General features: G+C 42.3%; 2 protein-coding genes across 2 annotated transcripts in view; one reads left to right on the forward strand and one right to left on the reverse strand.

Moving 5' to 3' along the window:
* Positions 1-1,979: 1,979 nt before the first annotated feature.
* hus1 (HUS1 checkpoint clamp component) lies at positions 1,980-12,607 on the reverse strand. The gene is made up of 8 exons (XM_076290144.1): positions 12,460-12,607; positions 11,890-12,017; positions 11,388-11,564; positions 9,547-9,654; positions 9,359-9,433; positions 8,605-8,704; positions 3,942-4,064; positions 1,980-2,583 (listed from the first exon to the last, which is right to left on the reverse strand). The coding sequence occupies exons 1-8, from the start codon at positions 12,509-12,511 to the stop codon at positions 2,501-2,503; spliced, it is 846 nt and encodes a 281-aa protein (XP_076146259.1). The 5' UTR covers positions 12,512-12,607; the 3' UTR covers positions 1,980-2,500.
* A 1,796-nt stretch (positions 12,608-14,403) lies between these two features.
* Positions 14,404-24,990, forward strand: part of LOC143131586 (receptor activity-modifying protein 3) — a 31,341-nt gene continuing 20,754 nt past the window's right edge. Inside the window, exon 1 of the mRNA XM_076291224.1 lies at positions 14,404-14,787. Within this exon, the coding sequence (XP_076147339.1) occupies positions 14,706-14,787 (82 nt within the window). The 5' untranslated portion in view covers positions 14,404-14,705. The remainder of the gene's footprint in view (positions 14,788-24,990) is intronic.

Genomic DNA, 24,990 nt, shown 5'->3' on the forward strand with positions numbered 1-24,990 from the left:
CTCTCCCTCACACACACACTCACACCATGCGTAGGCTGCATGCACACATGCGGACAATTAATAAGGATTTATACGTATACTGTAAAAGTAGCCTATACTGTTTGTGAAGCTGTCCTACTGTAAAACTAAACACAGCCTTCTGACTATTCAGAGATGGACATCAGAAAATTCTTCCTGAACAGAGGGAGAGGAACAGTGAGGAGGATGAGGGAGGTATGATAATTTTGCCCACATTAACGGTAACATTAACATTTATGCTGGTAATAGCCAGTGCTGTGATTTGATCAATGGTTTAATGGCAAACTTAAATAAGTTTGCTGCATTTGCAAATGTAGCCTATAATAATACACAGAATCAGAATAGCCATCTGTGTAGATTATTATAGGCTACATTTGCAAATTATCACCAAAAGTCAGTATGAAGGCTTTAGTAGGCTATTTAAGCTACAAAGAACTGCAGTATTGTCAGGATGTATATAGGACCCTTGCCTGGGAGGGAAGTATATCTCACTTTTGACTAAAAATAAGCTTCCCTTGTGTTAGTAGGAAAGCCTATTAAATTAATGCATGTGAGTATAGGCCTACTTATGCCTATGTGTTTGGATGTTGCTGGATAGTGGCTGCTACAACAATTGAGGGAGAGAGTGCTGGAGGAGGAGGAGGAGAAGGTCGAAGAGAGGGAGAAGAGAGGGGAGAAAGAGCACAGGCTGGGCAGTCCAGTACCAGGCAGGGGGAGGAGGAGGAGAGAGACAGGCAAGAAACGGATGAGGACATGATGGGGGCTAGGCGTAAAACTATTCAGAGTATGGAGGAGGATGTCTGTGACCTAGGGGAGATATGTGATGGTCCAAATCAGGCTAGCCATTTATTCATATTGCGCGCACAGTTATTATTTTTTTTTTTTTTATGTATTGGGAGTTGGGGGCCTGTGCCCCAGCAAAGCTCTAGGTCTAGAATCGCCCCTGGGCTAAACAACTTTTACAAATAACGAATCCTGATTACCTCTCTGCTGCTGTCTGGGGCTTTTGCTAAATGCAAATTATGAAATACAAGCCTTACAGTGAAAGACAGATAGGCTATCTTCTGATCCTATAACAACAACGAAAGAAATTGTTTATTTGAACACGGTGGAGAGGGACGCATTTGGCGCTGTGTTTGTAATAAGTCGGCCTTCATAAAACCAAAATATTTCCATATAACAGACGTGTTTTTCCTTTTAGTCACCAATTCCTCTTCACCTAAGTGTAGCCTACCTCGCTTGACTCACTATCTTCAGCCATCACGACTCAACACCTAAAAAAACACCACACACCTAAACTGGTGGGGGACGGGCTTCTAGGGCTGCATGACAGCATCGGTTTGGTAAAATATGTTGACATTCAGAATGTGAATACACCATAGACTGTATGGAATACGCGCGGCACAGAAAATGTATCAAAATGTATCGAAAATTAAGCAATCTTTGCGGTATGTCCATCGCAAGCGTTGATATCGCGATAACGATAGATTTTAGATATATCGTGCAGCCCTACTAGGCAGCACATTTTCTTCTCTCTCCTTCATTTTACAGTAATGGTTACTAACTAGAACGGCTCGGGGTCAAAGGTCATACAGAATTGATTAATCTGCGTTATTTTTTTTAATCAGTTATTTTTTCTCAAATTAATTAATCAAAATTAATCAGTTATTTTGACAGCCCTAACAAATACACATCAAACAAAATACCTTTTTACATTACTAACAGCTTGTTAGGTAGTTTTGCTACTCGGTAACTTACGCACCCTTACTAAAAGCACCACTATAAACATTGCGATATAAATACAAGACAATCACCTACTCTTCCCGGTCGGTCCGAAAGCAGTGGGTAATTACAATTGATTGCTACAGTCAGTTACAGAAATCCTTGTTTCTTCTCTCCCCTCTTCCACTGCTATACTTGACTGGCTTTTTATATAGTTTTGAACGTCATCCACAATTATGCAAGACATTACGAAGCTTCTACATTGCTGCCACTTTTTTATTTTATTTTTTGATATTGATAATTCAGAATTGAAAGTCAACAAAACACTCTTTATAGAAAGCACAACAATCTTATTTTGGAATATTTAGAAAAGGAAATAAATAAATATTTATAAACAGGGCATCTTATAGCATCAACTTGTTATTCAAAGCATCAAACTCACATAGTTACAATAAGCTATCTACACTGTAGTATTGAACTCCACCCAAGTATCACACTTGATGCAATTAAACAATGGCAATGATGCAAAGAAATCAGCAGCATCCACTTGAGAGCAGCAAGCTTGTAAACAATAAATCTAACTTCCTGCCTCATTAAAGATCAGAGAATGCAGTACATCACTGCCGAGACTCTAGTCATCTTGCGCCCACTCTGAAATGGCTCCTCTCCAGGACACCAGGGTCTGTACACTACAAAAGAGACCACACCAGATGCCCACTCATGCCACGGCAGGGATGAGGAGAGCCCACCAGATGCCAGCTCATGCCACGGCAGGGATGAAGTACTGCAGGGATACGTCCTCGTGTAGCAAGATCAAGTGCACAATTCGCTTGTGAACGATGTCTGTTGAAGGAGGAGCAGAAGAGAACAGAAGAGGTTCTCATTGTTGCATAACTAAAAGAACTATCGGAACGTCACCTATTACCGCCCATCCTCTATGTCCGCCCTCCTACGTGTATGTGTCACTTAATACTCATTTCTATACAAACCAAGACGGCGGATTCCTAAAGAAATGCAACCACCCACACCATAAGTGTATCTAAATGAGCTATGTCTAGGGCTGGGATAAACGATTATTTTTAAACGATTAATCTAGCGATTATTTTTTTGATGCATCGATTAATCTAACGATTCATTTTTTCAATCCGATTCGATTTCGATTAGATTATCTCCCCATTAATTGACTAATAGCAATTTATACATGTTGATTTACATATCTGAATGAAAAAACATGAATTCCTTAACATTGCAATATATGTTTATTGCTCTTAAAATTCCAAAATAAAAGACTATACAAGTGCAAAGTAATGCATTCTTAGTCAGAGGTAGCATTCAGTAGTGTATACTGTAGGTCTAATTGAGTGCCTGTCAATTTAAGATGTCTGTGAGGGAACCCTTGCAATTGTAACATTAACACAGTTAAAAGGCTGCTGATGTGTGGATGCAATTCATAACGTAGTTAGTTCAAATAACGGTTCGTACTTCTCCTTGGGACAAGCACTTTTGAGTCTTGGAAAACACTTTTCCATTTACATCCGGATTTTGCAAACATTCAGTGTCAGAGTCAATAAAATGAGCTCTGCATGAGTAACGAAATTGACAAGCAGCTGTAAGTAAGCATGCTAAACTCGAAATCCAAACAACATTCTAACGCTAGCTTTGAGATACTGCTTGATTGCTTAACTTAGTTTAGTCTCCTCAATGTACTATATTGTGATAAGACCTTAGCAGAGTTAACTTTAATGCAGCAGTTTTGAACAAATTTGCGCAGCATGGTCACGATGAAGGGGCCTGAATCGACTGAAGGGGTCTGAATCGACGCGCATATTTTGCGTCGACGTCACCGATTACGTTGACGCGTTTTCCCAGCCCTAGCTATGTGCCAAAAATGACATTTGACAAAAAAAATAGCTGTAAAAAAAAATTGGATATTTCAGGTAGTAAAAGCCCCAGGTATTAAAAAACATTGTTGTTTTAGAATTTTCAAACGAAAGGGGCGGTAATTGGTGTTTTTATGATAGTTCCTGCTGACATGACACCTAATTGCACCTTTACAGAATAAAAGCCATATTTAAGGCTATTGAAGGAATGTTTAGGTGATCTACCTTTGCCTTGTCATGAATAATGAATATATATAATGAATGTATATGCAGTACAGCAAAAGCATGCTCAAATGTGTGCGTTCAAAAGTCAGCACTCACTGCACATGGCTTTGCTGGGGTTGACCTGCTGGCCCGCGAGGAACTGCTGCAGCTTCCTGATGTCCACGCGAGTGTGTGCCATGGCCTCCACGTCACGGCTCCGGCTCTGCGACGCGTCGTCACCTGCAGGAGGAGACAGGAGGTTTTCGTGTGTGTGTGTGTGTGTGTGTGTGTGTGTGTGTGTGTGTGTGTGTGTGTGTGCCATGACCTCCACGTCACAGCTCCGGCTCTGCGACGCATCGTCCCCTGCAGGAGGAGACGTTGCACCACACGCAAGAGGGGAACAGCATGAGGTTGGGGTGAACACGCTCAGTGCTGTGTTTTCATGTGTGTGTGTGTGTGTGTGTGTGTGCGTGTGTGTGTGCGTGGTTCAGGTGAACATGCTCAGTGCTGTGTTTTCATGTTTGTGTGTGTGTGTGTGTGTGGTTCAAGTAAGCATGCTCAGTGCTGTGTTTTCATGAGTGTGTGTGTGTGTGTGGTTCAGGTGAACATGCTCAGTGCTGTGTTTTTGTGTGTGTGTGTTTGTGTGTGTGTGTTTCAGGTGAACATCCTCAGTGCTGTGTTTACGTGTGTGTGTGTGTGTGGTTCAAGTGAACATGCTCAGTGCTGTGTTTTCGTGTGTGTGTGTGTGTGTGTTTCAGGTGAACATCCCTTAGTGCTGTGTTTACGTTTGTGTGTGTGTGTGTGTGTGTGTGGTTCAAGTGAACATGCTCAGTGCTGTGTTTTTATGTTTATGTGTGTGTTAGGGTGGTTCACAAAATTAATTTTCACCAAATTTTGCCAGATCGCGTGTTGTCTTGTTCCAATTGGCATTGTAAGCATCTGCACCAAAAATGGAGTCAATTGCTGCACATTTAGGGGTGGCACACTTTTTCACAATATTGACACACACACAATACATGATGTATTGGTATGCGGATAAAACCATTGCGGATGCTGCATTGAAGAGCATTGGACGACATTTGTGGTACCCGTCAGAAGAACTTCGCCCTGGCATTTTTTGATGCTCAGCTCACTACCATTAGTGAGGTCCCCCCTTCCCTGTGAAGCGCTTTGAGTGTTGAGAAAAGCGCTAAATAAATGTAACATGTTGTTGGTGTTGTGTTGATGCTGAAGAAAAAGAGACAATGCTGAGAAATCTTGAAAGACGCCCTGGGAAGATGCTCAAAGACTTGATGCCAAGTCTTTCTTCCACAAGAGCAGTACTACCATCTCTAGCCTCGTCACTCGCTGCTCAATCCACTTCTTTGAGGTTCTTACTGAAGGCCAAATGGATGGCAAAAGTAACCCTGATGATGTGAGGTCCATTCTCACAGATGAGAAACTGCGTCAAAAAGTTAATTCCTTGAAGGTCATCAACGACAGCGCAGAGAGAGGCATTGCCCTTATTAAATGCTGTCAACAATCTGTGCGAAACGAAGACCAAAAGCAATTTTTGCTCCGTGTTGTGCAAGGACACAGAGAAAAGTATCAAAAAGAACTAAGTCATCATACAGCGAATAGTGTTTGAACTGTTCTAATGTTCTTACTCATTTAGTATAAGTACAGGGAGAGATTATTAATGACCATACTTATCTTTTATTTTGTTGAAGTTTCTGGTTCCTGCGAAAGTTATGCATTCTTAGGTTGAGCAATTGTGAAAAAGTTTGCCGCCCTTTACTGGCGTCCTATTGGCTCAATTTTTGGTACAGATGTTCGAAATGTCAATAGGAACAAGGCAAAATGCGATCTGGCAAAATTTGGAAAACTTTTACTTATACCATTATATTGTGAACCACCCTAGTGTGTGTGTGTGTGTGTTTGTGTTTGTGTGTGTGGTTCAAGTATGCATGCTCAGTGCTGTGTTTTCGTGTGTGTGTGGTTCAAGTATGCATGCTCAGTGCTGTGTTTTCGTGTGTGTGTGGTTCAAGTAAGCATGCTCAGTGTTGTGTTTTCATGAGTGTGTGTGTGTGTGTGTGTCTGGTTCAAGTGAACATGCTCAGTGCTGTGTTTTCGTGTGTGTGTGTGTGTGTGTGTTTCAGGTGAACATCCCTTAGTGCTGTGTTTACGTGTGTGTGTGTGGTTCAAGTGAACATGCTCAGTGCTGTATTTTTATGTTTATGTGTGTGTGTGTGTGTGGTTCAAGCAAGCATGCTCATTGCTCAGTGCTGTGTTTTCATGTGTGTGTGTGTGTGTGTGTGTGTGTGGTTCAAGTGAACATGCTCAGTGCTGTGTTTTCGTGTGTGTGTGTGTGGTTCAAGTAAGCATGCTCAGTGTTGTGTTTTCATGAGTGTGTGTGTGTGTGTGTGTGTGTGTGTGGTTCAAGTGAACATCCTCAGTGCTAGGTTTTCCTGTGTGTGTATGTGGTTCACGGAAACATGCTCAGTGCTGTGTTTTTGTGTGTGTGTGTGTGTGTGTGTGTGTGGTTCAGGTAAACATGCTCAGTGTTGTGTTTTCATGTGTGTGTGTGTGTGTGTGGTTCAGGTGAACATGCTCAGTGCTGTGTTTTCATGTGTGTGTGTGTGTGTGTGTGTGTGTGGTTCAGGTGAACATGCTCAGTGTTGTGTTTTCGTGTGTGTGGTTCAGGAGAACATGCTCAGTGCTGTGTTTTCATGTGTGTGTGTGTGTGTGTGTGTGTGTGTGTGGTTCAGGTGAACATGCTCAGTGCTGTGTTTTCATGTGTGTGTGTGTGTGTGTGTGTGGTTCAGTTGAACATGCTCAGTGTTGTGTTTTCATGTGTGTGTGTGTGTGTGTGTGTGTGTGTGTGGTTCAGGTGAACATGCTCAGTGCTGTGTTTTCATGTGTGTGTGTGTGTGTGTGTGTGTGTGTGGTTCAGGTGAACATGCTCAGTGAACTGCACATCCTCTACACCTGCTCCACACCAGCACTAATTTAATACCTAATCACAAACACTGCTGGGTCAGCTGATACTTTCTACACTGCCACGCAATATCTAATAATTTCAACACTCCCACGCTATAGCTAATAGTTTCTACACTGCCCCGCTATAGCTAATAGTTTCTACATAACCCCGCTATAGCTAATAATTTCTACATTATCCCGCTATAGCTAATAGTTTCTACACTGCCCCGCTATAGCTAATAGTTTCTACATTATCCCGCTATAGCTAATAGTTTCTACACTTCCCGCTATAGCTAATAGTTTCTACATTACCCCGATATAGCTTTAGTTCATGCATGAGACACTACTCATGAAGTTGGCGCTTTGCCCACCGTTTACATCAAGTCCCATAATGTATTTGCTGTGCAATGGAACTGTACCTCTCCTAATGTCATGATAATTCTGTAATATGATATGTCATGGTCATACCAGAGACGGTTGGTAAAGTTAACTATCGAATCTTTGGTCATACCCCACGGTGGTCATACCAGAGACGGTTGGTAAAGTTAACTATCGAATCTTTGGTCATACCAGAGATGGTTGATATGATAAAGTTAACTATAGAATCTTTGGTCATACCAGAGATGGTTGATATGATAAAGTTAACTATCGAATCTTTGGTCATACCAGAGATGGTTGATATGATAAAGTTAACTATAGAATCTTTGGTCATACCAGAGATGGTTGATATGATAAAGTTAACTATCGAATCTTTGGTCATACCAGAGATGGTTGATATGATAAAGTTAACTATCGAATCTTTGGTCATACCAGAGATGGTTGATATGATAAAGTTAACTATCGAATCTTTGGTCATACCAGAGATGGTTGATATGATAAAGTTAACTATCGAATCTTTGGTCATACCAGAGATGGTTGATATGATAAAGTTAACTATCGAATCTTTGGTCATACCAGAGATGGTTGATATGATAAAGTTAACTATCGAATCTTTGGTCATACCAGAGATGGTTGATATGATAAAGTTAACTATCGAATCTTTGGTCATACCAGAGATGGTTGATATGATAAAGTTAACTATCGAATCTTTGGTCATACCAGAGATGGTTGATATGATAAAGTTAACTATAGAATCTTTGGTCATACCAGAGATGGTTGATATGATAAAGTTAACTATCGAATCTTTGGTCATACCAGAGATGGTTGATATGATAAAGTTAACTATCGAATCTTTGGTCATACCAGAGATGGTTGATATGATAAAGTTAACTATCGAATCTTTGGTCATACCAGAGATGGTTGATATGATAAAGTTAACTATCGAATCTTTGGTCATACCAGAGATGGTTGATATGATAAAGTTAACTATCGAATCTTTGGTCATACCAGAGATGGTTGATATGATAAAGTTAACTATCGAATCTTTGGTCATACCAGAGATGGTTGATATGATAAAGTTAACTATCGAATCTTTGGTCATACCAGAGATGGTTGATATGATAAAGTTAACTATAGAATCTTTGGTCATACCAGAGATGGTTGATATGATAAAGTTAACTATCGAATCTTTGGTCATACCAGAGATGGTTGATATGATGAAGTTAACTATAGAATCTTTGGTCATACCAGAGATGGTTGATATGATAAAGTTAACTATAGAATCTTTGGTCATACCAGAGATGGTTGATATGATAAAGTTAACTATCGAATCTTTGGTCATACCAGAGATGGTTGATATGATAAAGTTAACTATAGAATCTTTGGTCATACCAGAGATGGTTGATATGATAAAGTTAACTATAGAATCTTTGGTATGTCATACCCCACGGTGGGTTCCCAAGGTCTTTGAAGTGCGTCGTCACGGACACCAAGTCAGTCTCAATCTTCAGATTCATCTCGCCACTGAGGTTTGCTTCAATGACCTGCGAATCAAGCACAATTATTCAAGTGTTTCAAAGCATAGCAAACATTAAACACAGGCAAGAAACAAATGACAGAGAAATTATTTTTATATTTAAAAAACAAACAAAAAAACAGGAGGAGTCCATGCCCCGGCATTCTACTGTTTGTATTCAAAAGCTTGTAATAAGAAAGATATAACTTGCCATTTAAGAACAACTGGCCAAGTCGGTTGATGTTTATTATAACATCCTGCCAAAGGACTGCAGTTGAAAATTAGCCAGCTGGCTAACACTGCTACACTGACAGTAATGTTGACTAATCTGAGTTGTCCTTATACATAAATAAAGTAATGTTGATTAATGTGAGTTGTCCTTGTACATAAATAAATGAAATGAAATAAGAAAAGGAATTGGACATATTTTCCAAACACTGTCCAAATAGATCATCTGCGTTTATTTGTTTCAATGCCTCCGTATGTCTCTTTCATTCCTCTGTCTCTTACAGAGAAAGTACAGCGACAAAATGTACAGAAGTCAAAGGCCAAACAATATAGTGACGTAACAATATAGTGACGTAAAGGCTAAACAATATAGTGACGTAAAGGCCAATGAGCCCACTCCTTGCATGGCAGTGGTGCTTATGTAATAAAGATATTGTGTCTACATTTCACTCACCAAATAGTTGGACAGGTTCTTCATCCTGTCCACAACATTCTTCATTATTTTGAGAGGAGGCAAATATATGCTGACCTACAAAACAGTATAGTATGGACATGTCATTTTTTACAGACATATAGAGTTGCAAAATTAGTTTTGCACTAAAACATGTTAGTTGTGAATATTTTCACAATGTTGCCACTCACGTCAAAGTCTGGCATGCTGGGTTCTTTGAAGTCGTGCCACATACGTCGGGGTATGACATCCACTGGGATATCGTGCGTGACAACACGACTCACACTGGACAACGAGGGCTTTGGTGGAGGGACACAAATGAAGTGCATATACTTACATTTACACTTAAACACTTAGCTGGCAGTTTTATCCAAAGCCACTTAAAACAGGGAACAATCAAGGTGCAGTGTGACAAGGGCATGTTAGTGCAGCAATACATCCCTCCATCTGATATTCATCAAACAGGTTAAAGGTGCTCTAAGCGATGCTGGGTAACGTCACTTCTGTTGACTTTCAAACAAAACAGTGAGCTAGCTCGCTACTTCCTCCCCCTTGCTGCTCCTGTGCAATTGAAACTCTCCTAAACGCGCATCTCGTCTGTGATTTGCTGGAACAGTTTGTTATGTTTTTATGGGCTAGGTTTGCCTGGGTTGTTTTTGTTGCTGTTTTTGTTGCTGTTTTTGGAGCCTGTGCTGTCCACAGACATCACATTTTTTTACAGTGTATTCAGGACACAGACAGCTAGCGGTTGGTTAGGTCAGTGTTTTTCAACCACTGTGCCGGGGCACACTAGTGTGCCGTGAGAGATCATCAGGTGTGCCGCAGAAAATTACCCAAATGTCACTCACTGGTCCAGAAAAGCAACTGTTGCATCAAAGAATTTGTTGCACATTATACACAAAATAGGTTGAAAAACACTGGGTTAGGTGATGTTTGTAGTAAGTGACATAAAATGTTTTAGCCTAAGAAATGCGTGGCATTGCTTAGAGCAGCGGTCCCCAACCACCGGGCCGCGGCCCGGTACCGGGCCGCAGGACATTCCTAACCGGGCCGTAGCCTACGACATGAGTTTAAAAAAATGCATGCAAACTAAACTTAATTTAATTCGCAATAATGTCACGTTTTTACATGGCATAGGCCTATATGCAGTTGTTTGATTGCACGCATGTTTGCATTTTGCAAGGTCTATTTTCTTTCTGTCCGTCCCGCCTTCAACACTTTTACATATTGCATTCAGCGCTGCGCAGCCTCAGGTCAGCTCACTTCACTTGATCAGTTCTTGGCGAACAAAAACAGCAACAAAAAACAAGCATCTTTAGCAGGTCACTGGCCAGAGTGTTTGAGTTGCGAGAGCCGCTGCAGAGATTTCTTACAGAAAAAAAGTCACCGTTAGCTGCACATTTTAGTGATGAGGACTGGGTGTCAAAACTCGCTTACCTGTGTGACATATTCGGGTTGCTTAATGACCTTAACCTGTCACTCCAGGGGAGAATGACGACTGTCTTTAAACTGGCAGATAAAGTCGCTGCATTTAAAGCCAAGCTTGATTTGTGGGGACGACGAGTGGACCAGATAAGTTCCAAACAGTATTGGGGGTTTTGGGAGAGACTTAGGCAGGGCCCTTTCTCTCGCAGCTGGTGCGCGATCACCTTGTTGCGCTTTCAAATGAGTTTGAGCGTTACTTCCCATCCTCCAAAGATCCACGGCAAACCAATGAGTGGGTCACGTTTTTCACAAGAGATCGTTACCTTCACTGTTCATACATAACTAAAGCTAGTTCTTTTCAAGTAGGGCCTAATGCATGCACAACACATATGGAACATGGAACCCCCGAACCCCCCCCCCCCCCCCCCCGCCGGTCCGTGAAAAAAAAATAGGAATCAAACCGGTCCATGGTACATAAAAGGTTGGGGACCCCTGGCTTAGAGCACCTTTAACTTACAAGGTGTAAATGTCACCTAATGACTTCAGTCTCAACTGACAGGTTTGTCTGACATGCTAAATTTTAGTAGAAGGGAATGATGCAACTTACCAGGTCTGCGGCAAGAGTGAGACAGGGGCAGTGTTTCTTGGTTAGTTTGATTTTGATGGACTTGGCGTTTTGGGCTGTCTTCAGAGCTCTCGATATGTTCTCTGGAGCCAACTCCAGACATATCTCATTGGCATCTGGTGATACACCCTCTATCTGATATTCATCAAAGAAGTTCACCTGTCAAGAGTAACCATAAGCAGGTGTTATTTTGAGAGAGCAATGGATGTGTTAATTTAGCCATGTTATAAAAGGAACCTGTGATCATAAGGTGCTTTATCTGAAGCAGACACATATACTGAAGCTCCTCAAAGAAAGCACAGGGAATTCAAACATGCAGTTAGTGAGCACAACGGATGTGTTCATTAAGCCAAATAGCTCTGCATTGCCAGCACAGGTTAACACATTAAACAGACATGCTATATGAGGAGTCTGTGCTTATGAGGTGTTTGATACATATATACACACCTCAAAGAATGGAACTTGTAGCTGTTTATATACCCACTTGTAATAACTCGCACCACATGCTAACCCCGCCGTTGGACACCTTCCCGGAGAGCACAAAGTAGAGGTTATCAGGAGTGAGTCGCAGGACGCAGGTCTTGTTCAGTTTAGCAATCGTGTTCACAACACCTGATGAGCAAAACAAAACACAATGTATGTAAAACCATACGGTTGAATTTTCTTGAAATACAATGCAGCATTTTAGGGAATGCCCAGGGCCAAACTACAAGAGCATCGCTATCCACTCCAGCCAACACGTTAACTTGGCCGTGGTTTAATGACCTTTTGGCAACTTTACCTAAAGATAGGCTACAGGTGCCTATAGCTAGCTAGCTAGCTACTGTCTGGCATTCTGCGAGGTTGCTACCTTTACTTCAGGTAACACCAGCTAAAACCGACATGGTTTATAGACATTATTAACGCTACCCAGCAAAGTTAGTAGTTTTCATCAGACTGAAAGGGTTAACTTCTTAGCTTCAGTAACCAAATTCCCCTAGATCGCGTTAGAATGGTAAACATAAATCGACCATAGACAGTATGACATACTAAACAACAAGGCGTCACAACATACGCGTGAAGTGATTAAGACATCCCACGTCAATCATTTTTGATCGGAACTTCATGGCTGTTTAAAGATGGTGATCTGGGACCGAAAGGAGGAAATCGATTGGGACAAGTTAACTAGCTAACTGCAGAGAGCCTTCGTCCCGCTCATAGGTCCCGCTAAGAAAATGGTTCAACAATATTATTCTTCCCAAGGAAACAAGTGCTACCCAGACCTCAGTACCGAACGAACTGAGTAGGCTACTGCCACCAAAGTCCACTAGGGGGAGCCCGACATCAACCAAAGTTCTGCGTCCCACATCTTTCTATATTGTAATGGTAATAAAGAACATTATATATAGCGCAGGGTGTTATCCATATTTTGTCACAAGGCTATGGCATGGCTATGACAAGGCTATGGCATGATGAACCTGCTTCACAGATTTTTGAGAATATTATGTGTAATGTTAGATGCTGTTTAGGCTACTGTCCAAAGTTTATGTAAATGCATTGCATATTTTTGGCTTGCGGGGCTGTTTTAATGTAGGCCTATGTTGTTTCCCTCATAAAATTAAATGATCTAACATCTAAACTAATGGAATTTAGGTCATTTAATTAAATTCAGTAAACTCTATGTTGTCTAAATTAGGCTGTCAGTACTGCAGAGAGCCTCATTCCCTGTAGCCTAATCACATGACTCCATATGGAGGCTCTCTGATAAGAGTCCAAATGTAAAAGCTTTAGATGAAGTGTATGTGCTTATCATTTTCCTTCCTTGGCTTTATCATGTGTTAGCCTATATGCAAGTCCTATCAGTAGCCTATGGAGCATGTTTTTTTTTATTCTATAGGCCAACTATTATATTCTATTTTCATTATATTTATATTCTATTTTAATTCTGTAGGGCAGGCTTTTTTAAATTTGTATTCAATGAAGCGTGAGACACATTTTCAGGCTGAAAGCAGAATGTATATTGCTTGTGCACATTTGACACAGTCATGTGTAACAGCAGGCTAATGAGAAATTAACCTGCATAGTATTGTTTGAATTATTAAGAATGAAATGGAAGTTTGTAGAATTATCAGATGGTTGCTGTTTGCCAGATGCAAACACACACACATACACACACACACACACACACACACACACACATGGTTATTCTAGTTGTCTCAACTAGGCTACATCTAATATAATTGTGCATTTGTTCATAATAGGGCTTAGTTTCCCTCATCAAACTTCTCCAAAGCCTAAGAAAAACCCAAAATTTGGTTAAACCTGATGACCTATGAAACAATCAATCTATGAATAAACAAAATATCTGATCAAATTGATAACAAATTGCAAAAACTAAATACACTGAATAAACAAACTAAATAGGCCATATATCTGATCAAACTAAGGGGTATCTTTTGAAAATGTCCCTTTCTCAAATGTTCTCAAATGGTATATCAATCATACTCTTCAGCTCTCACGTGTACTACAATAGGCTGTACATGGCTCAGATATATCATGCACCCTGCCGCGTGCACGTGTACTACAATAGGCTGTACTCAGAGATATCATGCACCCTGCCACCACAATATTACCTGATCCTAAAACTTAGATCTCTGAATCCTATAATTGTAAGCCGGCTTCAAATTACAGCTTTGATATTCTCGCAAAGCCTTCACCATATTGACATGGGCTTACACTCTTACAAATGTCATGAATAAAACATGGAGTTTTGTCAGTCAAAGTTGACATTAGTCTTGTTCTTTCTTGTCACTCTGCAATTGCATACTGAAATGAACATACCCAAATAATTAAAAATCATAAAAGATCATTACCGTAAATATTCGTGATCAACTCTCTCTCTCTCTCTCTATCTCTCACTCACACACACACACACACACGCATACATGCACAAACAGCCAGGCACACGCAGAGAGAGAGAGAGAGAGAGAGAGAGGCAAACACGCACGGGGATGGAGGATTGGATACGGGGGGCGCATAAGTCACATTAGGAAAGAGATTGGTCACCATTGGCTGCGCTCCTTCAGAAGCGAGCACTTCAAATGTGCGACGCACTTGGCTCTCTCCATACGGCAGAAATTAACGGAGCTTTTCGGTAAGACCTTTCCTGTTGTTCGCTGTCGTCTCAGTCACCTCAGACACCTAACTGCAAATGACGGAGATAAATCAACTACAGAAGAACTTCTCCTGCCGTATATCATGCGAATTGGGATGAAACATGGTTTGCCTCAGACATTTCTAGCGGAGCTGAAACCTCGTTGAATGCAACCTGGAACCCGTTTTTTGTTCATTATGGATAGGAATGCGCTGACGGGGTTTAAAGTTTTTGTTATGGGAATTCTAGGTGAGTAACGTGAGTTTTGCATGGTTGTGTACTTACAAGTCTAACATGGTATCACGTGTCTGATGTATGGATTAAGACATTTAGGTAGTTTATGCACTGAATTGAAATGAATGTGTTTTTGTGTTTTGTCACTCGTCTGTAACGCCAAATTGTGGCACAGCTGTTACACAGCAGTTAGGCTACTCCTTGTTCATGTGTTACAGTGATAGCAAGACATAGAAGAAACTAGTCGAGCGTCATGATGTCATTAGCGTTCCTCCTTATAATGTCACATAGGTTATATGCCTGCAAGGACATTAAAAGTGTATTATTATTATTATTATTATTATTATTATTAATTATAATAAATGTGTGCTCCTTTACATTGCCACTGATACAGTGAGACAGACATGTACACTGTCCAATAAGCTACCAGTTTTGTAAAAATGTATCCGGTGTGTTCATAGAGGTTAATGTGAGGTCATAGAGGTTGATGTGATGTCATAGAGGTTGATGTGAGATCATAGAGGTTAATGTGATGTCATAGAGGTTGATGTGAGATCATAGAATCTTGATGTGAGATCATAGAGGTTAATGTCAGGTGACATTGTTAGGGAAGCACCCTGTATTTTGCATTACTGTGATTTAATATGGGCATCTATGGTGACACAGGGATATGGCAGTAGACTGTGTTCTGTAGCCCAGTTTAATTAGTTCAAACCAGCCCATGGACTCAGGCATGGGCGCAGGCATGATGTACCCTGGATGTGTCTCTGTGTTAAGCAGGCAGCTGCCACCTCTACAGCAGTAAAGTCTTGTAAAAAAGAGTCAAATTAATCTTTAATTGACCTAGTTCATTTTTCATGCTGTCTTGAACACCGAGCTGAGAATGCTTGAACCGGGGCCTGAAAAGCTTAAATAAATCCATTCCCCTCGGAATCTTCGCAAGCAGAGTTAGGGAGTCAGTGGGAAGGGCTGCCACTTGTCAAGGTGAGGATGGTAGCCAGCAAACGCACCCGAGTCTCACACACACACACACACACACACACACACACCTCCAGGGTGTCAGTCAAGCTCCAAAAATGGATCCTTGATTAATCCCGTGAGTCTCCCGGTTCCTCCCTGACCCACGTGGCACGTGCATGGCATAAGTCAGTATCTTAGTGGCGTGAATAGGTTAGTGCGTCCAATAAAACCTATAATCCTGTTGATGGGTGATCCATCAGGGAAGCGTCTCTCTGTTGGAGTTTTCTCTCGTCACAGCAGGAGGACAGAGTGGAGACGTCAACAGTGCTTTGCACTGCAGCCAAATTACTCTTTTGCGTTCGGACAATCGTGCAGCGGCAAGGAAACAAACCCCCAACAAAGCAGGGGTCAGCCACAGAGGCTTTGTTCACCCTAATTGAAATGTGTGTGTGTGTGTGTGTGTGTGTGTGTGTGTGTGTGTGTGTGCCAGTGACTCACTGAAAAATAACTTGTGGTTGTGATTACTGAAGTGACAGCCTTGGGGTACGCTATGTCTGTGAGGCACTTGTGTGCTGCAGAAATGCATGTGCGGTGGGTATAAAAGCTCTTTGCTGGTTGTCAGTTGCATCAGAAGCATCTTCATGGCTGTAGCTCAGTCTGTCTCCATGGGGTACATAATGCTGTTAGTGAAAGTGGATGTGGGGAGAAGGACTGTGAAAAGACTCCGTCCTTGGCCTATATGGGGCTTACATGGCTTCTAATGCTGATTTTAGAGTAGCAGTCTGGAAGCTTTACAGATAATGTCAAATATTTAGTATTTCCTGCTCTTTAATTCTCCATTACTCCATCATTCTGAGAGTGAAACACAGTATGTTCCATTGCATTCATTCTAAATCGTGAGACAGCGTCGCTCTTTCTTCTATATAAAGAGATGTACAGCCTGTGCATTCAGTGGGTTCATGGGTCAGTGCATAGTATGTGTGTATGTGTTTGTGTGAGAGCATGCTGTTTAGATACATGTTTGTATTGCATGGTGTTTGTGTGTGTGTTTGTATTGCATGGTGTTTATGTGTGTGTTTGTGTTTATGTGTGTGTTTGTATTGCATGGTGTTTATGTTGTATTGCATGGTGTTTATGTGTGTGTTTGTATTGCATGGTGTTTATGTTGTATTGCATGGTGTTTATGTGTGTGTTTGTATTGCATGGTGTTTATATGTGTGTATGTATTGCATGGTGTTTATGTGTGTGTTTGTATTGCATGGTGTTTATGTGTGTGTTTGTATTGCATAGTGTTTATGTGTGTGTATGTATTGCATGGTGTTAATGTGTGTGTATGTATTGCATGGTGTTTATGTGTGTGTTTGTGTTTATGTGTGTGTTTGTATTGCATGGTGTTTATGTTGTATTGCATGGTGTTTATGTGTGTGTATGTATTGCATAGTGTTTATGTGTGTGTATGTATTGCATGGTGTTTATGTGTGTGTATGTATTGCATGGTTTATCATGTACATGTGGGGGATGCTGCCACAGCTGCTGCGACCCTCCTGCATCAGTTGACGTGTTCTCAATGATGCCCAGACCAAAATAGGTCAGAGATCAAAGCCAGGGCTGTCGCTGTGTGCAGCACTTCAATACTGCCTGACTACACATGAAGAGCAGTGGCATTACTACACTGCCTGTTTCATTCAGCCTGTTTAGTGGAATTCATGATGCCATATGACCCGTATCATATGGAAGGAAATGTGTTAGCGTTGCGTTAGCCTTGCGTTAGTGTTGTCGTCCCCCTCATCCTCTCTACCAGTGAGGATGCACCAGTTCAGATTCTCCATTGAACTGAAGGCTGTCATTACTGTAACGTTACCATGCAGCTGTGCTAGAGCCTGTGGCATTTTAAAAGCTCTGCTGTGAAAATCCAGGTTGATATACTTCAAGCTTACTTCATGGTTGTGGGCTGGTTACTCAGGTAACCATCACCAGTGGTGTTAATGTTCTAATGTTCTGTGTTTTTATTCAGTGTAGATTTACTTTGTTAGTTTTCTTTTACCTTCTCACATGTTTTGATCCAGGTGTAGGCCTCATGCTTGATATTAAAGGGTATTTGGCTCACAATACCTTCCATGAGTAGAAAGCAAGGATTAAGTCAGGGAGAAACAGAGAGAGAGAGAGGAAAAGAGAGAGAGAGGGAAAGAGAGAGAGAGAAAGAGAGAGAGAGAGCGAGAGGGAAAGAGAGAGAGAGGGGGAGAGAGGGAAAGAGAGAGAGAGAGGGAAAGAGAGAGAGAGCGACTTGAACTGAAATGTGTGAACCATAAATAATTGGGTGTTCCTGTTGCCTTTTAAACAATGTATTCCAGCAATATTTGGGTTCCTCCTTTTCACTTCATTAAAGTCACTGACAGGTTATACCAGTTTAGATGCCGAGAAATAGGGTGGAGGATATTTTGAGAGCAGCAATGAAACAGTCGGCTGAAACGTGTGTCACAGATAGCAGGCTGTGTTAACTCCATGCCTCAGTAACCTGCTTGCTGTTTTTATGCCGCTTACGGGAGCAGACAGTCTCTGCATTTTTAAAGTGGTGAGCTTCCTCTCCGTGCCAGCCTACCTCGCCCAGATGTTGTGCTCCTCTGTGTGTGTGTGTGTGTGTGTGTGTTTTCCTGAGTGAAAGGTGGCGAGAGGAGCTCACACACTCAGCTCTCGGAGATCGGGAGACGACCGGATAGAGAACTGTTTACAGCAGACATGCCTTCTCTTGTGCGTGTGTGTGTGTGTGTGTGTGCACCAAGTGTTTAAGCACCCGGCAGCTATTTATAGCTTTGCTTACCTGTCGTGCTGAGAAGCTCACTCAGGGGTTGACAAGAAAGCAGCCTCCCCTTAGTGCTGAGCCGGACCGTGTTTTATTAAGGAAATTATTGAATTTCCATGTATACCCAGCGGAGATAAGGCAGTGTTGACCGGTCATTGAGTTTGCCTAGGGGTCTTCATTACTCAACTGAATCACCTTTTAATGTTGTCGTATTCTTTAGTTCTCTGTGGAGGGGATGTTTAGGTCTGTAATTGAATTGAATACTAAATGACTAGAAGGTCTACATCTGAGCTAAACAAACAATCAAACAAACAAAAACAGGTTTGTCATATCAAAGATCTTTCACAGTTTCAGAATGCAGGTTTGTCATATCAATGATCTTTCACAGTTTCAGAATGCAGGTTTGTCATATCAATGATCTTTTACAGTTTCACAATGCAGGCTTGTCATATTAACAATCTTTCACAGTTTCAGAATGCAGGTTTGGCATATCAATGATCTTTCACAGTTTAAGAATGCAGGTTTGTCATATCAATGATCTTTCACAGTTTAAGAATGCAGGTTTGTCATATCAATGATCTTTCACAGTTTCAGAATGCAGGTTTGTCATATCAATTATCTTTCACAATTTAAGAATGCAGGTTTGTCATATCAATGATCTTTCACAGTTTCAGAATGCATTGTCTTATTTAAGAGGGTGACATAACAGCAGGATGCTTTGCCAGGGGACACGCTATTCTCAGGATATATGTAACACGCTATTCTTATGATATATGTGTTTATAGTAAGTGACACACCTCATAAGTCCACTATCTGCCCCTCCCACATGCTCTGAAGAGTTCAAACGCAGTCGTCTTGACTCAAGGGAAAGTCCCGTCCTCGTTGGCCGGTTAAATGCGGTTTCTCCCTCTCTTCATGCGGTTAAATGCGGTTTCTCCCTGTCTTTATGCGGTTAAATGCAGTTAAATGTGGTTTCTCCCTGTCTTTATGCGGTTAAATGCGGTTTCTCCCTGTCTTTGTGCGGCTGACCAGCCTGTGTATTTCTATTACTCTCTGTCAGGGCCCCCTACGCATAAGCTCTTCCTGCTTTTGTTCACTGCGTGGGGGTTGCCTTGTGTTGTCTGTAACATCCGTGTTGTGTGCTGGTCTCTCCTCTCTGTTGTGTGCTGGTCTCTCCCCATGTTGTGCGCTGGTCTCTCCTCTCTATTGTGCACTGGTCTGCTGGTCTCTCCCCGTGTTGTGCGCTGGTCTCTCCTCTCTGCTGTGTGCTGGTCTCTCCCCGTGTTGTGCGCTGGTCTCTCCTCTCTGTTGTGCGCTGGTCTCTCCTCTCTGTTCTCGTCCTCTGGTTTTCTTCCCTCTTCTCTCTGGACCTCTAATGTTGTCCATAATAGTTTGTTATTAGTAATCACCATCATCATCACCATCACCACTTGTTCTACCTTTCAGTCACCCTTTGGAAGACGCTACAGGTCCACATCTATCTATCTATCTATCTGTCTGTCTGTCTGTCTGTCTGTCCATCTATCTGTGTGACAGTAAGGGAGTGAGTAACAGTAAGCAAGAGTAAGTAAGAGTCAGTGTGGTGCTAAATTATTCAGATGCTCTTAAGCTCTTACAAGTATGTTTCTCAGCATCATGTTAGTTGAGCTGCTGGATGAAGCGGTTACAATGCAAACACAGTAGTTCTCCAGCATCTTTATAAAGGCTTCTAGTAAGATTGCCAGTGCGACTCCCACCCTCTGACTCATTGGTATTGTCAGAGGCCCATTTCTATGGCGATGGCGGGAGGGCGTTCTCCTCCTCTGGACCCAGCTGGCCTCGTTTAGATGTGAACAGCGTTGCTGGGAATTGTGGCGACTTTACAGTAAACAATGAATGGGACCGGGACTTTTTTAGAGGACGGGATTTTGTCTGAGGTGTGCTTATCAAACTTTCCCCCTGGCAGCACGGAGAGATCTGAGAGAGAGATTATGGTGCCCCTCATCTCTCTCTCTTTCTCTCTCTCTGTCTATCCCTTTCCTTTCTCTCCTCTCCTCTCCTCTCTCTCTCCATCTCTCAACCTCTCCTCTCTCTCTCTCCATCTCTCATCCTCTCTCCTCTCTCTCTCCATCTCTCATCCTCTCCTCTCTCTCCCTCTCTCTCCATCTCTCATCCTCTCCTCTCTCTCTCTCTCCATCTCTCATCCTCTCCTCTCCTCTCTCTCTCTCCATCTCTCATCCTCTCCTCTCTCTCCCTCCATCTCTCATCCTCTCCTCTCTCTCTCTCCTCTCTCTCTCTCTTTCTCCCTCTCTCTCCATCTCTCATCCTCTCTTCTCTCTCTCTCTCCATCTCTCATCCTTTCCTCTCCTCTCTCTCTATCTCTCATCCTCTCCTCTCTCTCTTTCTCCCTCTCTCTCCATCTCTCATCCTCTCCTCTCTCTCTCTCCCTCCATCTCTCATCCTCTCCTCTCTCTCCATCTCTCATCCTCTCCTCTCCTCTCCTCTCTCTCCATCTCTCATCCTCTCCTCTCCTCTCTCTCTCCATCTCTTATCCTCTCCTCTCTCTCTCTCCATCTCTCATCTTCTCCTCTCTCTCTCTCCATCTCTCATCCTCTCCTCTCTCTCTCCATCTCTTATCCTCTCCTCTCTCTCTCTCTCCATCTCTCATCTTCTCCTCTCTCTCTCTCCATCTCTCATCCTCTCCTCTCTCTCCATCTCTCATCCTCTCCTCTCTCTCTCTCTCCATCTCATTCTCTCCTCTCTCTCTCTCTCCATCTCTCTCTCTCTCCATCTCTCTCTCTCTTGTCTACTCTTTCCTTCATCTGTGCCATCCACCTGCATCCTCTCCTAATTAGAGGCGTGCATCACAGTAATGAACTGTGGTGCTGGTGCTTTTGAGTGTGTGTGTGTGTGTGTTTCTTTCCTGAGAAATCTTGGAGGGGATGGCTGTTACAGTAATTAACTCTAGTTTTAGAACACCTAGGAGCAAATGTAAAAAAAGAAGAAACAAGCCTTCGACAATGGCTGCATTTGAATTGCCGAATTTATAGTACATTCAAATTCGTTTTCTCAATACAATTGCTCAAATTCGCAATTCAAATGCATATACAACATATTCAAATAAGGTTTGAGTTGACACAGGTTTTCTCCATAGGTGCCCTCTAAAAGCACCTTGGTGGATAACACACTCAGCCGATTGGGGCCCTCTACTATAAGCACCTCATGGAAAACACAATGGGCATAATGACTTTGATCTCCATTGTACGAGACGTTCGGTGATGTCTTACTGCGAGGTGAGGAGACGTGATTATTTTGGTGTCCTGCGTGTGCTTGCGCACTCTGTATTTCTCGCTTCATTACCGGTTATGCCCCTGGCCGCGTCTCTGCCGACATGTTTATGCAGGCCTGTGGATCACAAGGGGACACCGTGTGGATTCTGCAGCATAGGGAGAGGCTGCGCAGTGACAGACATCCATCCATCTGCATGCTGCGATCGCAAATCAATGCCTTTGTTTATAAAATGTATTTCTGGGGAATAGGCAGTCTCACGCATTGAGATGGTTTCTTTATAGATCTATATGAACTCATTTAACACTGATCATCCATTACCCCATGGCCTGTGGCAGTGGTTCCCAAACTTTTAACAGGCATGTACCCCCTGAGACATTATGATCTTCCGGAGTGCCCCCAACACCACCAATTGTTAACAAGTTTTTTTTTAATTGTTTTATTAATATTTATTTTTAGCAATTTTGTCGAGAATAGTGAATAGGATCATAAACATATGATACAAATTTCATCAATAGTCAACATATGATAGGCCTACAAATGTGCTGAATATAATGATTTTAAATAGATCTGCACCTAATCTCACACACAATCGTATTGTTGAATGCAGTGATCTTATCTGCTAGGTGCTTGTCTTTGCCTTGTAACTGGAGATTTAACTCATTAAGCTTTCCAAATATATTGCTAAAATAGGCCAGCTTCGTCAAGAAATGTTCATTAGTGAACGTGCTTGCAGATTCAAACATGCGCTCTTCCTCCAAGAAGAGGAGACTCGGAGCTCAAACACGCGACAGCACTTTACCTCGGGAAAGCCTTGCCTCGCTGTGAAACAGTACAGCCTTTTGGTCAGCTCCCATCTCCTCTCAAAGTGCGGAGAATAGACACGCTTTTAAGGGCCGGGTCTTGATGAAATTCACCACTCTCACAACCTCGTTCAAAATCTCATTCAGGTCGGGACTAACTAAGCTGCCTTGACACGAGCGCTTCCCTATGAATAACACAGTGCGTCCATTGCGCATCAGGTGCTACCTGGGCCTAGGCTACAGATAAAAAAAAAAAAAAATAAAACTCCTGTTTTTTACGTCAGTTTGCGCCCCACCTGGCCTGTCTCCGCGACCCACAGTTTGAGAAACGCTGTTTTACCCTCTGTCTCCACTCTCGAATATTTTGTTAATGCGGAGAAAATATGTTTTTAATGTGCAGTGCAAATGCGGAAGTTAAGTTACCAACGTGGGATAGAGAAAACGTTTGAAAAGGCATATGACTTAGATACTTTTTCGCATACTCCCTGAAATCAGTCCTCGTACCCTTGGGGGTACGCGTACCCCAGTTTGACAACCGTGGGCCTATGGGATGTGTCAAACATGCCCATGACATGGAAGTGTGCTTAGCTTGGGTTTTGGTGTAGGATAGAATATATTTCTGTTCTAACACACTTGCTTTGTGTTGGTTGTCCTTACCCTGTGATCTAGATATGTGGTGGGATTATCAGGACCCTGTGATCTAGATATCTGGTGGGATTATCAGGACCCTGTAATCTAGATATCTGGTGGAATTATCAGGACTCTGAGATTTAGATATCTGGTGGGATTATCAGGACCCTTACCCTGTGATCTAGATATGTGGTGGGATTATCAGGACCCTGTGATCTAGATATGTGGTGGGATTATCAGGACCCTTACCCTGTGATCTAGATATCTGGTGGGATTATCAGGACCCTTTCCCTGTGATCTAGATATGTGGTGGGATTATCAGGACCCTGTGATCTAGATATGTGGTGGGATTGTCAGGACCCTTACCCTGTGATCTAGATATCTGGTGGGATTATCAGGACCCTGTGATCTAGATATCTGGTGGGATTATCAGGACCCTTACCCTGTGCTCTAGATCAGGGGTTCCCAAACTCTTCCATGACAAGGCCCCCCAAATACCACTAGGTTCTGGCCAAGGACCTATTGGTATTATTTTAGCCACAAGCACTTCGCGATGGAGCATACAGTGTGTAACAATTGCATTTGGGGCTTTCTGCTATATGAGAGCTATCACTCTACTATTATTCCCAGTCATTATCATGGAAAAAATAATTTTCAGACATGTGACAAATTATTATGACCGCCGCGCAGCGAAGCGGCGGTCATATAGGTTTAGTCAGATTTTTTTTTTTTTTTCTTTTTTCTTTTTTTTTTTCTTTTTTTTTTCTTTTTCGCATGTCCAAATTTCTGTCAATGATTCCCGGGACACTGAAAGACCGGGGTAGACGAAACTTGGTGGGCATGTAACCCCATATGGATAGCATGGAACCATCGTTTTTCGTTTTGATCTGTAGCCCCCCCGCTGGACTGCACCCCCCGAAAGGAGGGTAGGGCAGACACAGTTTTCTGTGAATATCTTGAGAACCGTAAGGTTTAGGAGGACCATGATGTTGATCTCAAGGGGCCATGTCAACCCATTCCATAACCACTCATTTCATGTATAGCGCCACCTAGTTAAACACAAAAAAGTAAAAATGAGGTGTTGTAATCGCAGGTATCTGTGACCTAACATAGTCAAAACTGCACGAAATTGGAAGTGTAGGATCATTATGACACCCTCTGAATGCACGCCAAGTTTCGTGGAATTCCGTTCATGGGGGGCCACACAATAAATTAATTTATGTTACTATACACCAACTGGCCTGTAGGTGGCCGGAGACAGTTTTCTGTGAATATCTCGAGAACCGTAGGGCCTAGGAGGTCCACCTTTTTTTTGTATGTTGATCTCAAGGGGCCATGTCAACCCATCCCATTACCACTTATTTCATGTATAGCGCCACCTAGTTAAAAATTAAAAAGCAAAAAATTAGGTGTTTTCATCACAATATCTCTGGCTGACATGGTCAAAACTGCACGAAATTGAAAGTGTAGGATCATTATGACACCCTCCGAATGCATGCCAAGTTTTGTGTACTTTCGTTCATGGGGGGCCTTACAATAAAACAATTTATGTGTACATTTAGTGACGTACACCAACAAGGATTCCCGGGACACTGAAAGACCGGGGTACACAAAACTTGGTGGGCATGTACCCCCACATGGATAGCATGGAACTGTCATTTTTCGTTTTGATCTGTAGCCCCCCCGCTGGACTGGACCCCCCGAAAGGAGGGTAGGCCAGACACAGTTCTCTGTGAATATCTTGAGAACTGTAGGGCC

Source organism: Alosa pseudoharengus, unplaced genomic scaffold (genome assembly GCF_046254945.1).
Source record: "Alosa pseudoharengus isolate Yale_2024_CS ecotype anadromous, Long Island Sound unplaced genomic scaffold, YU_APseudo_1.1 YU_APseudo_1.1_scf_18, whole genome shotgun sequence".
Lineage (NCBI taxonomy): Eukaryota > Metazoa > Chordata > Actinopteri > Clupeiformes > Clupeidae > Alosa > Alosa pseudoharengus.

Coding starts and splice junctions, on each gene's coding strand:
- hus1 (XM_076290144.1), bottom strand. CDS start 12,511: ATGAAGTTCCGATCAAAAATGATTGACGTGGGATGTCTTAATCACTTC. Junction 9,434..9,546: donor CCAGCATGCCAGACTTTGAC/GTGAGTGGCAAC, acceptor ACTGTTTTGTAG/GTCAGCATATATTTGCCTCC. Junction 4,065..8,604: donor CCTTGGGAACCCACCGTGGG/GTATGACATACC, acceptor CTCCTCCTGCAG/GTGACGACGCGTCGCAGAGC.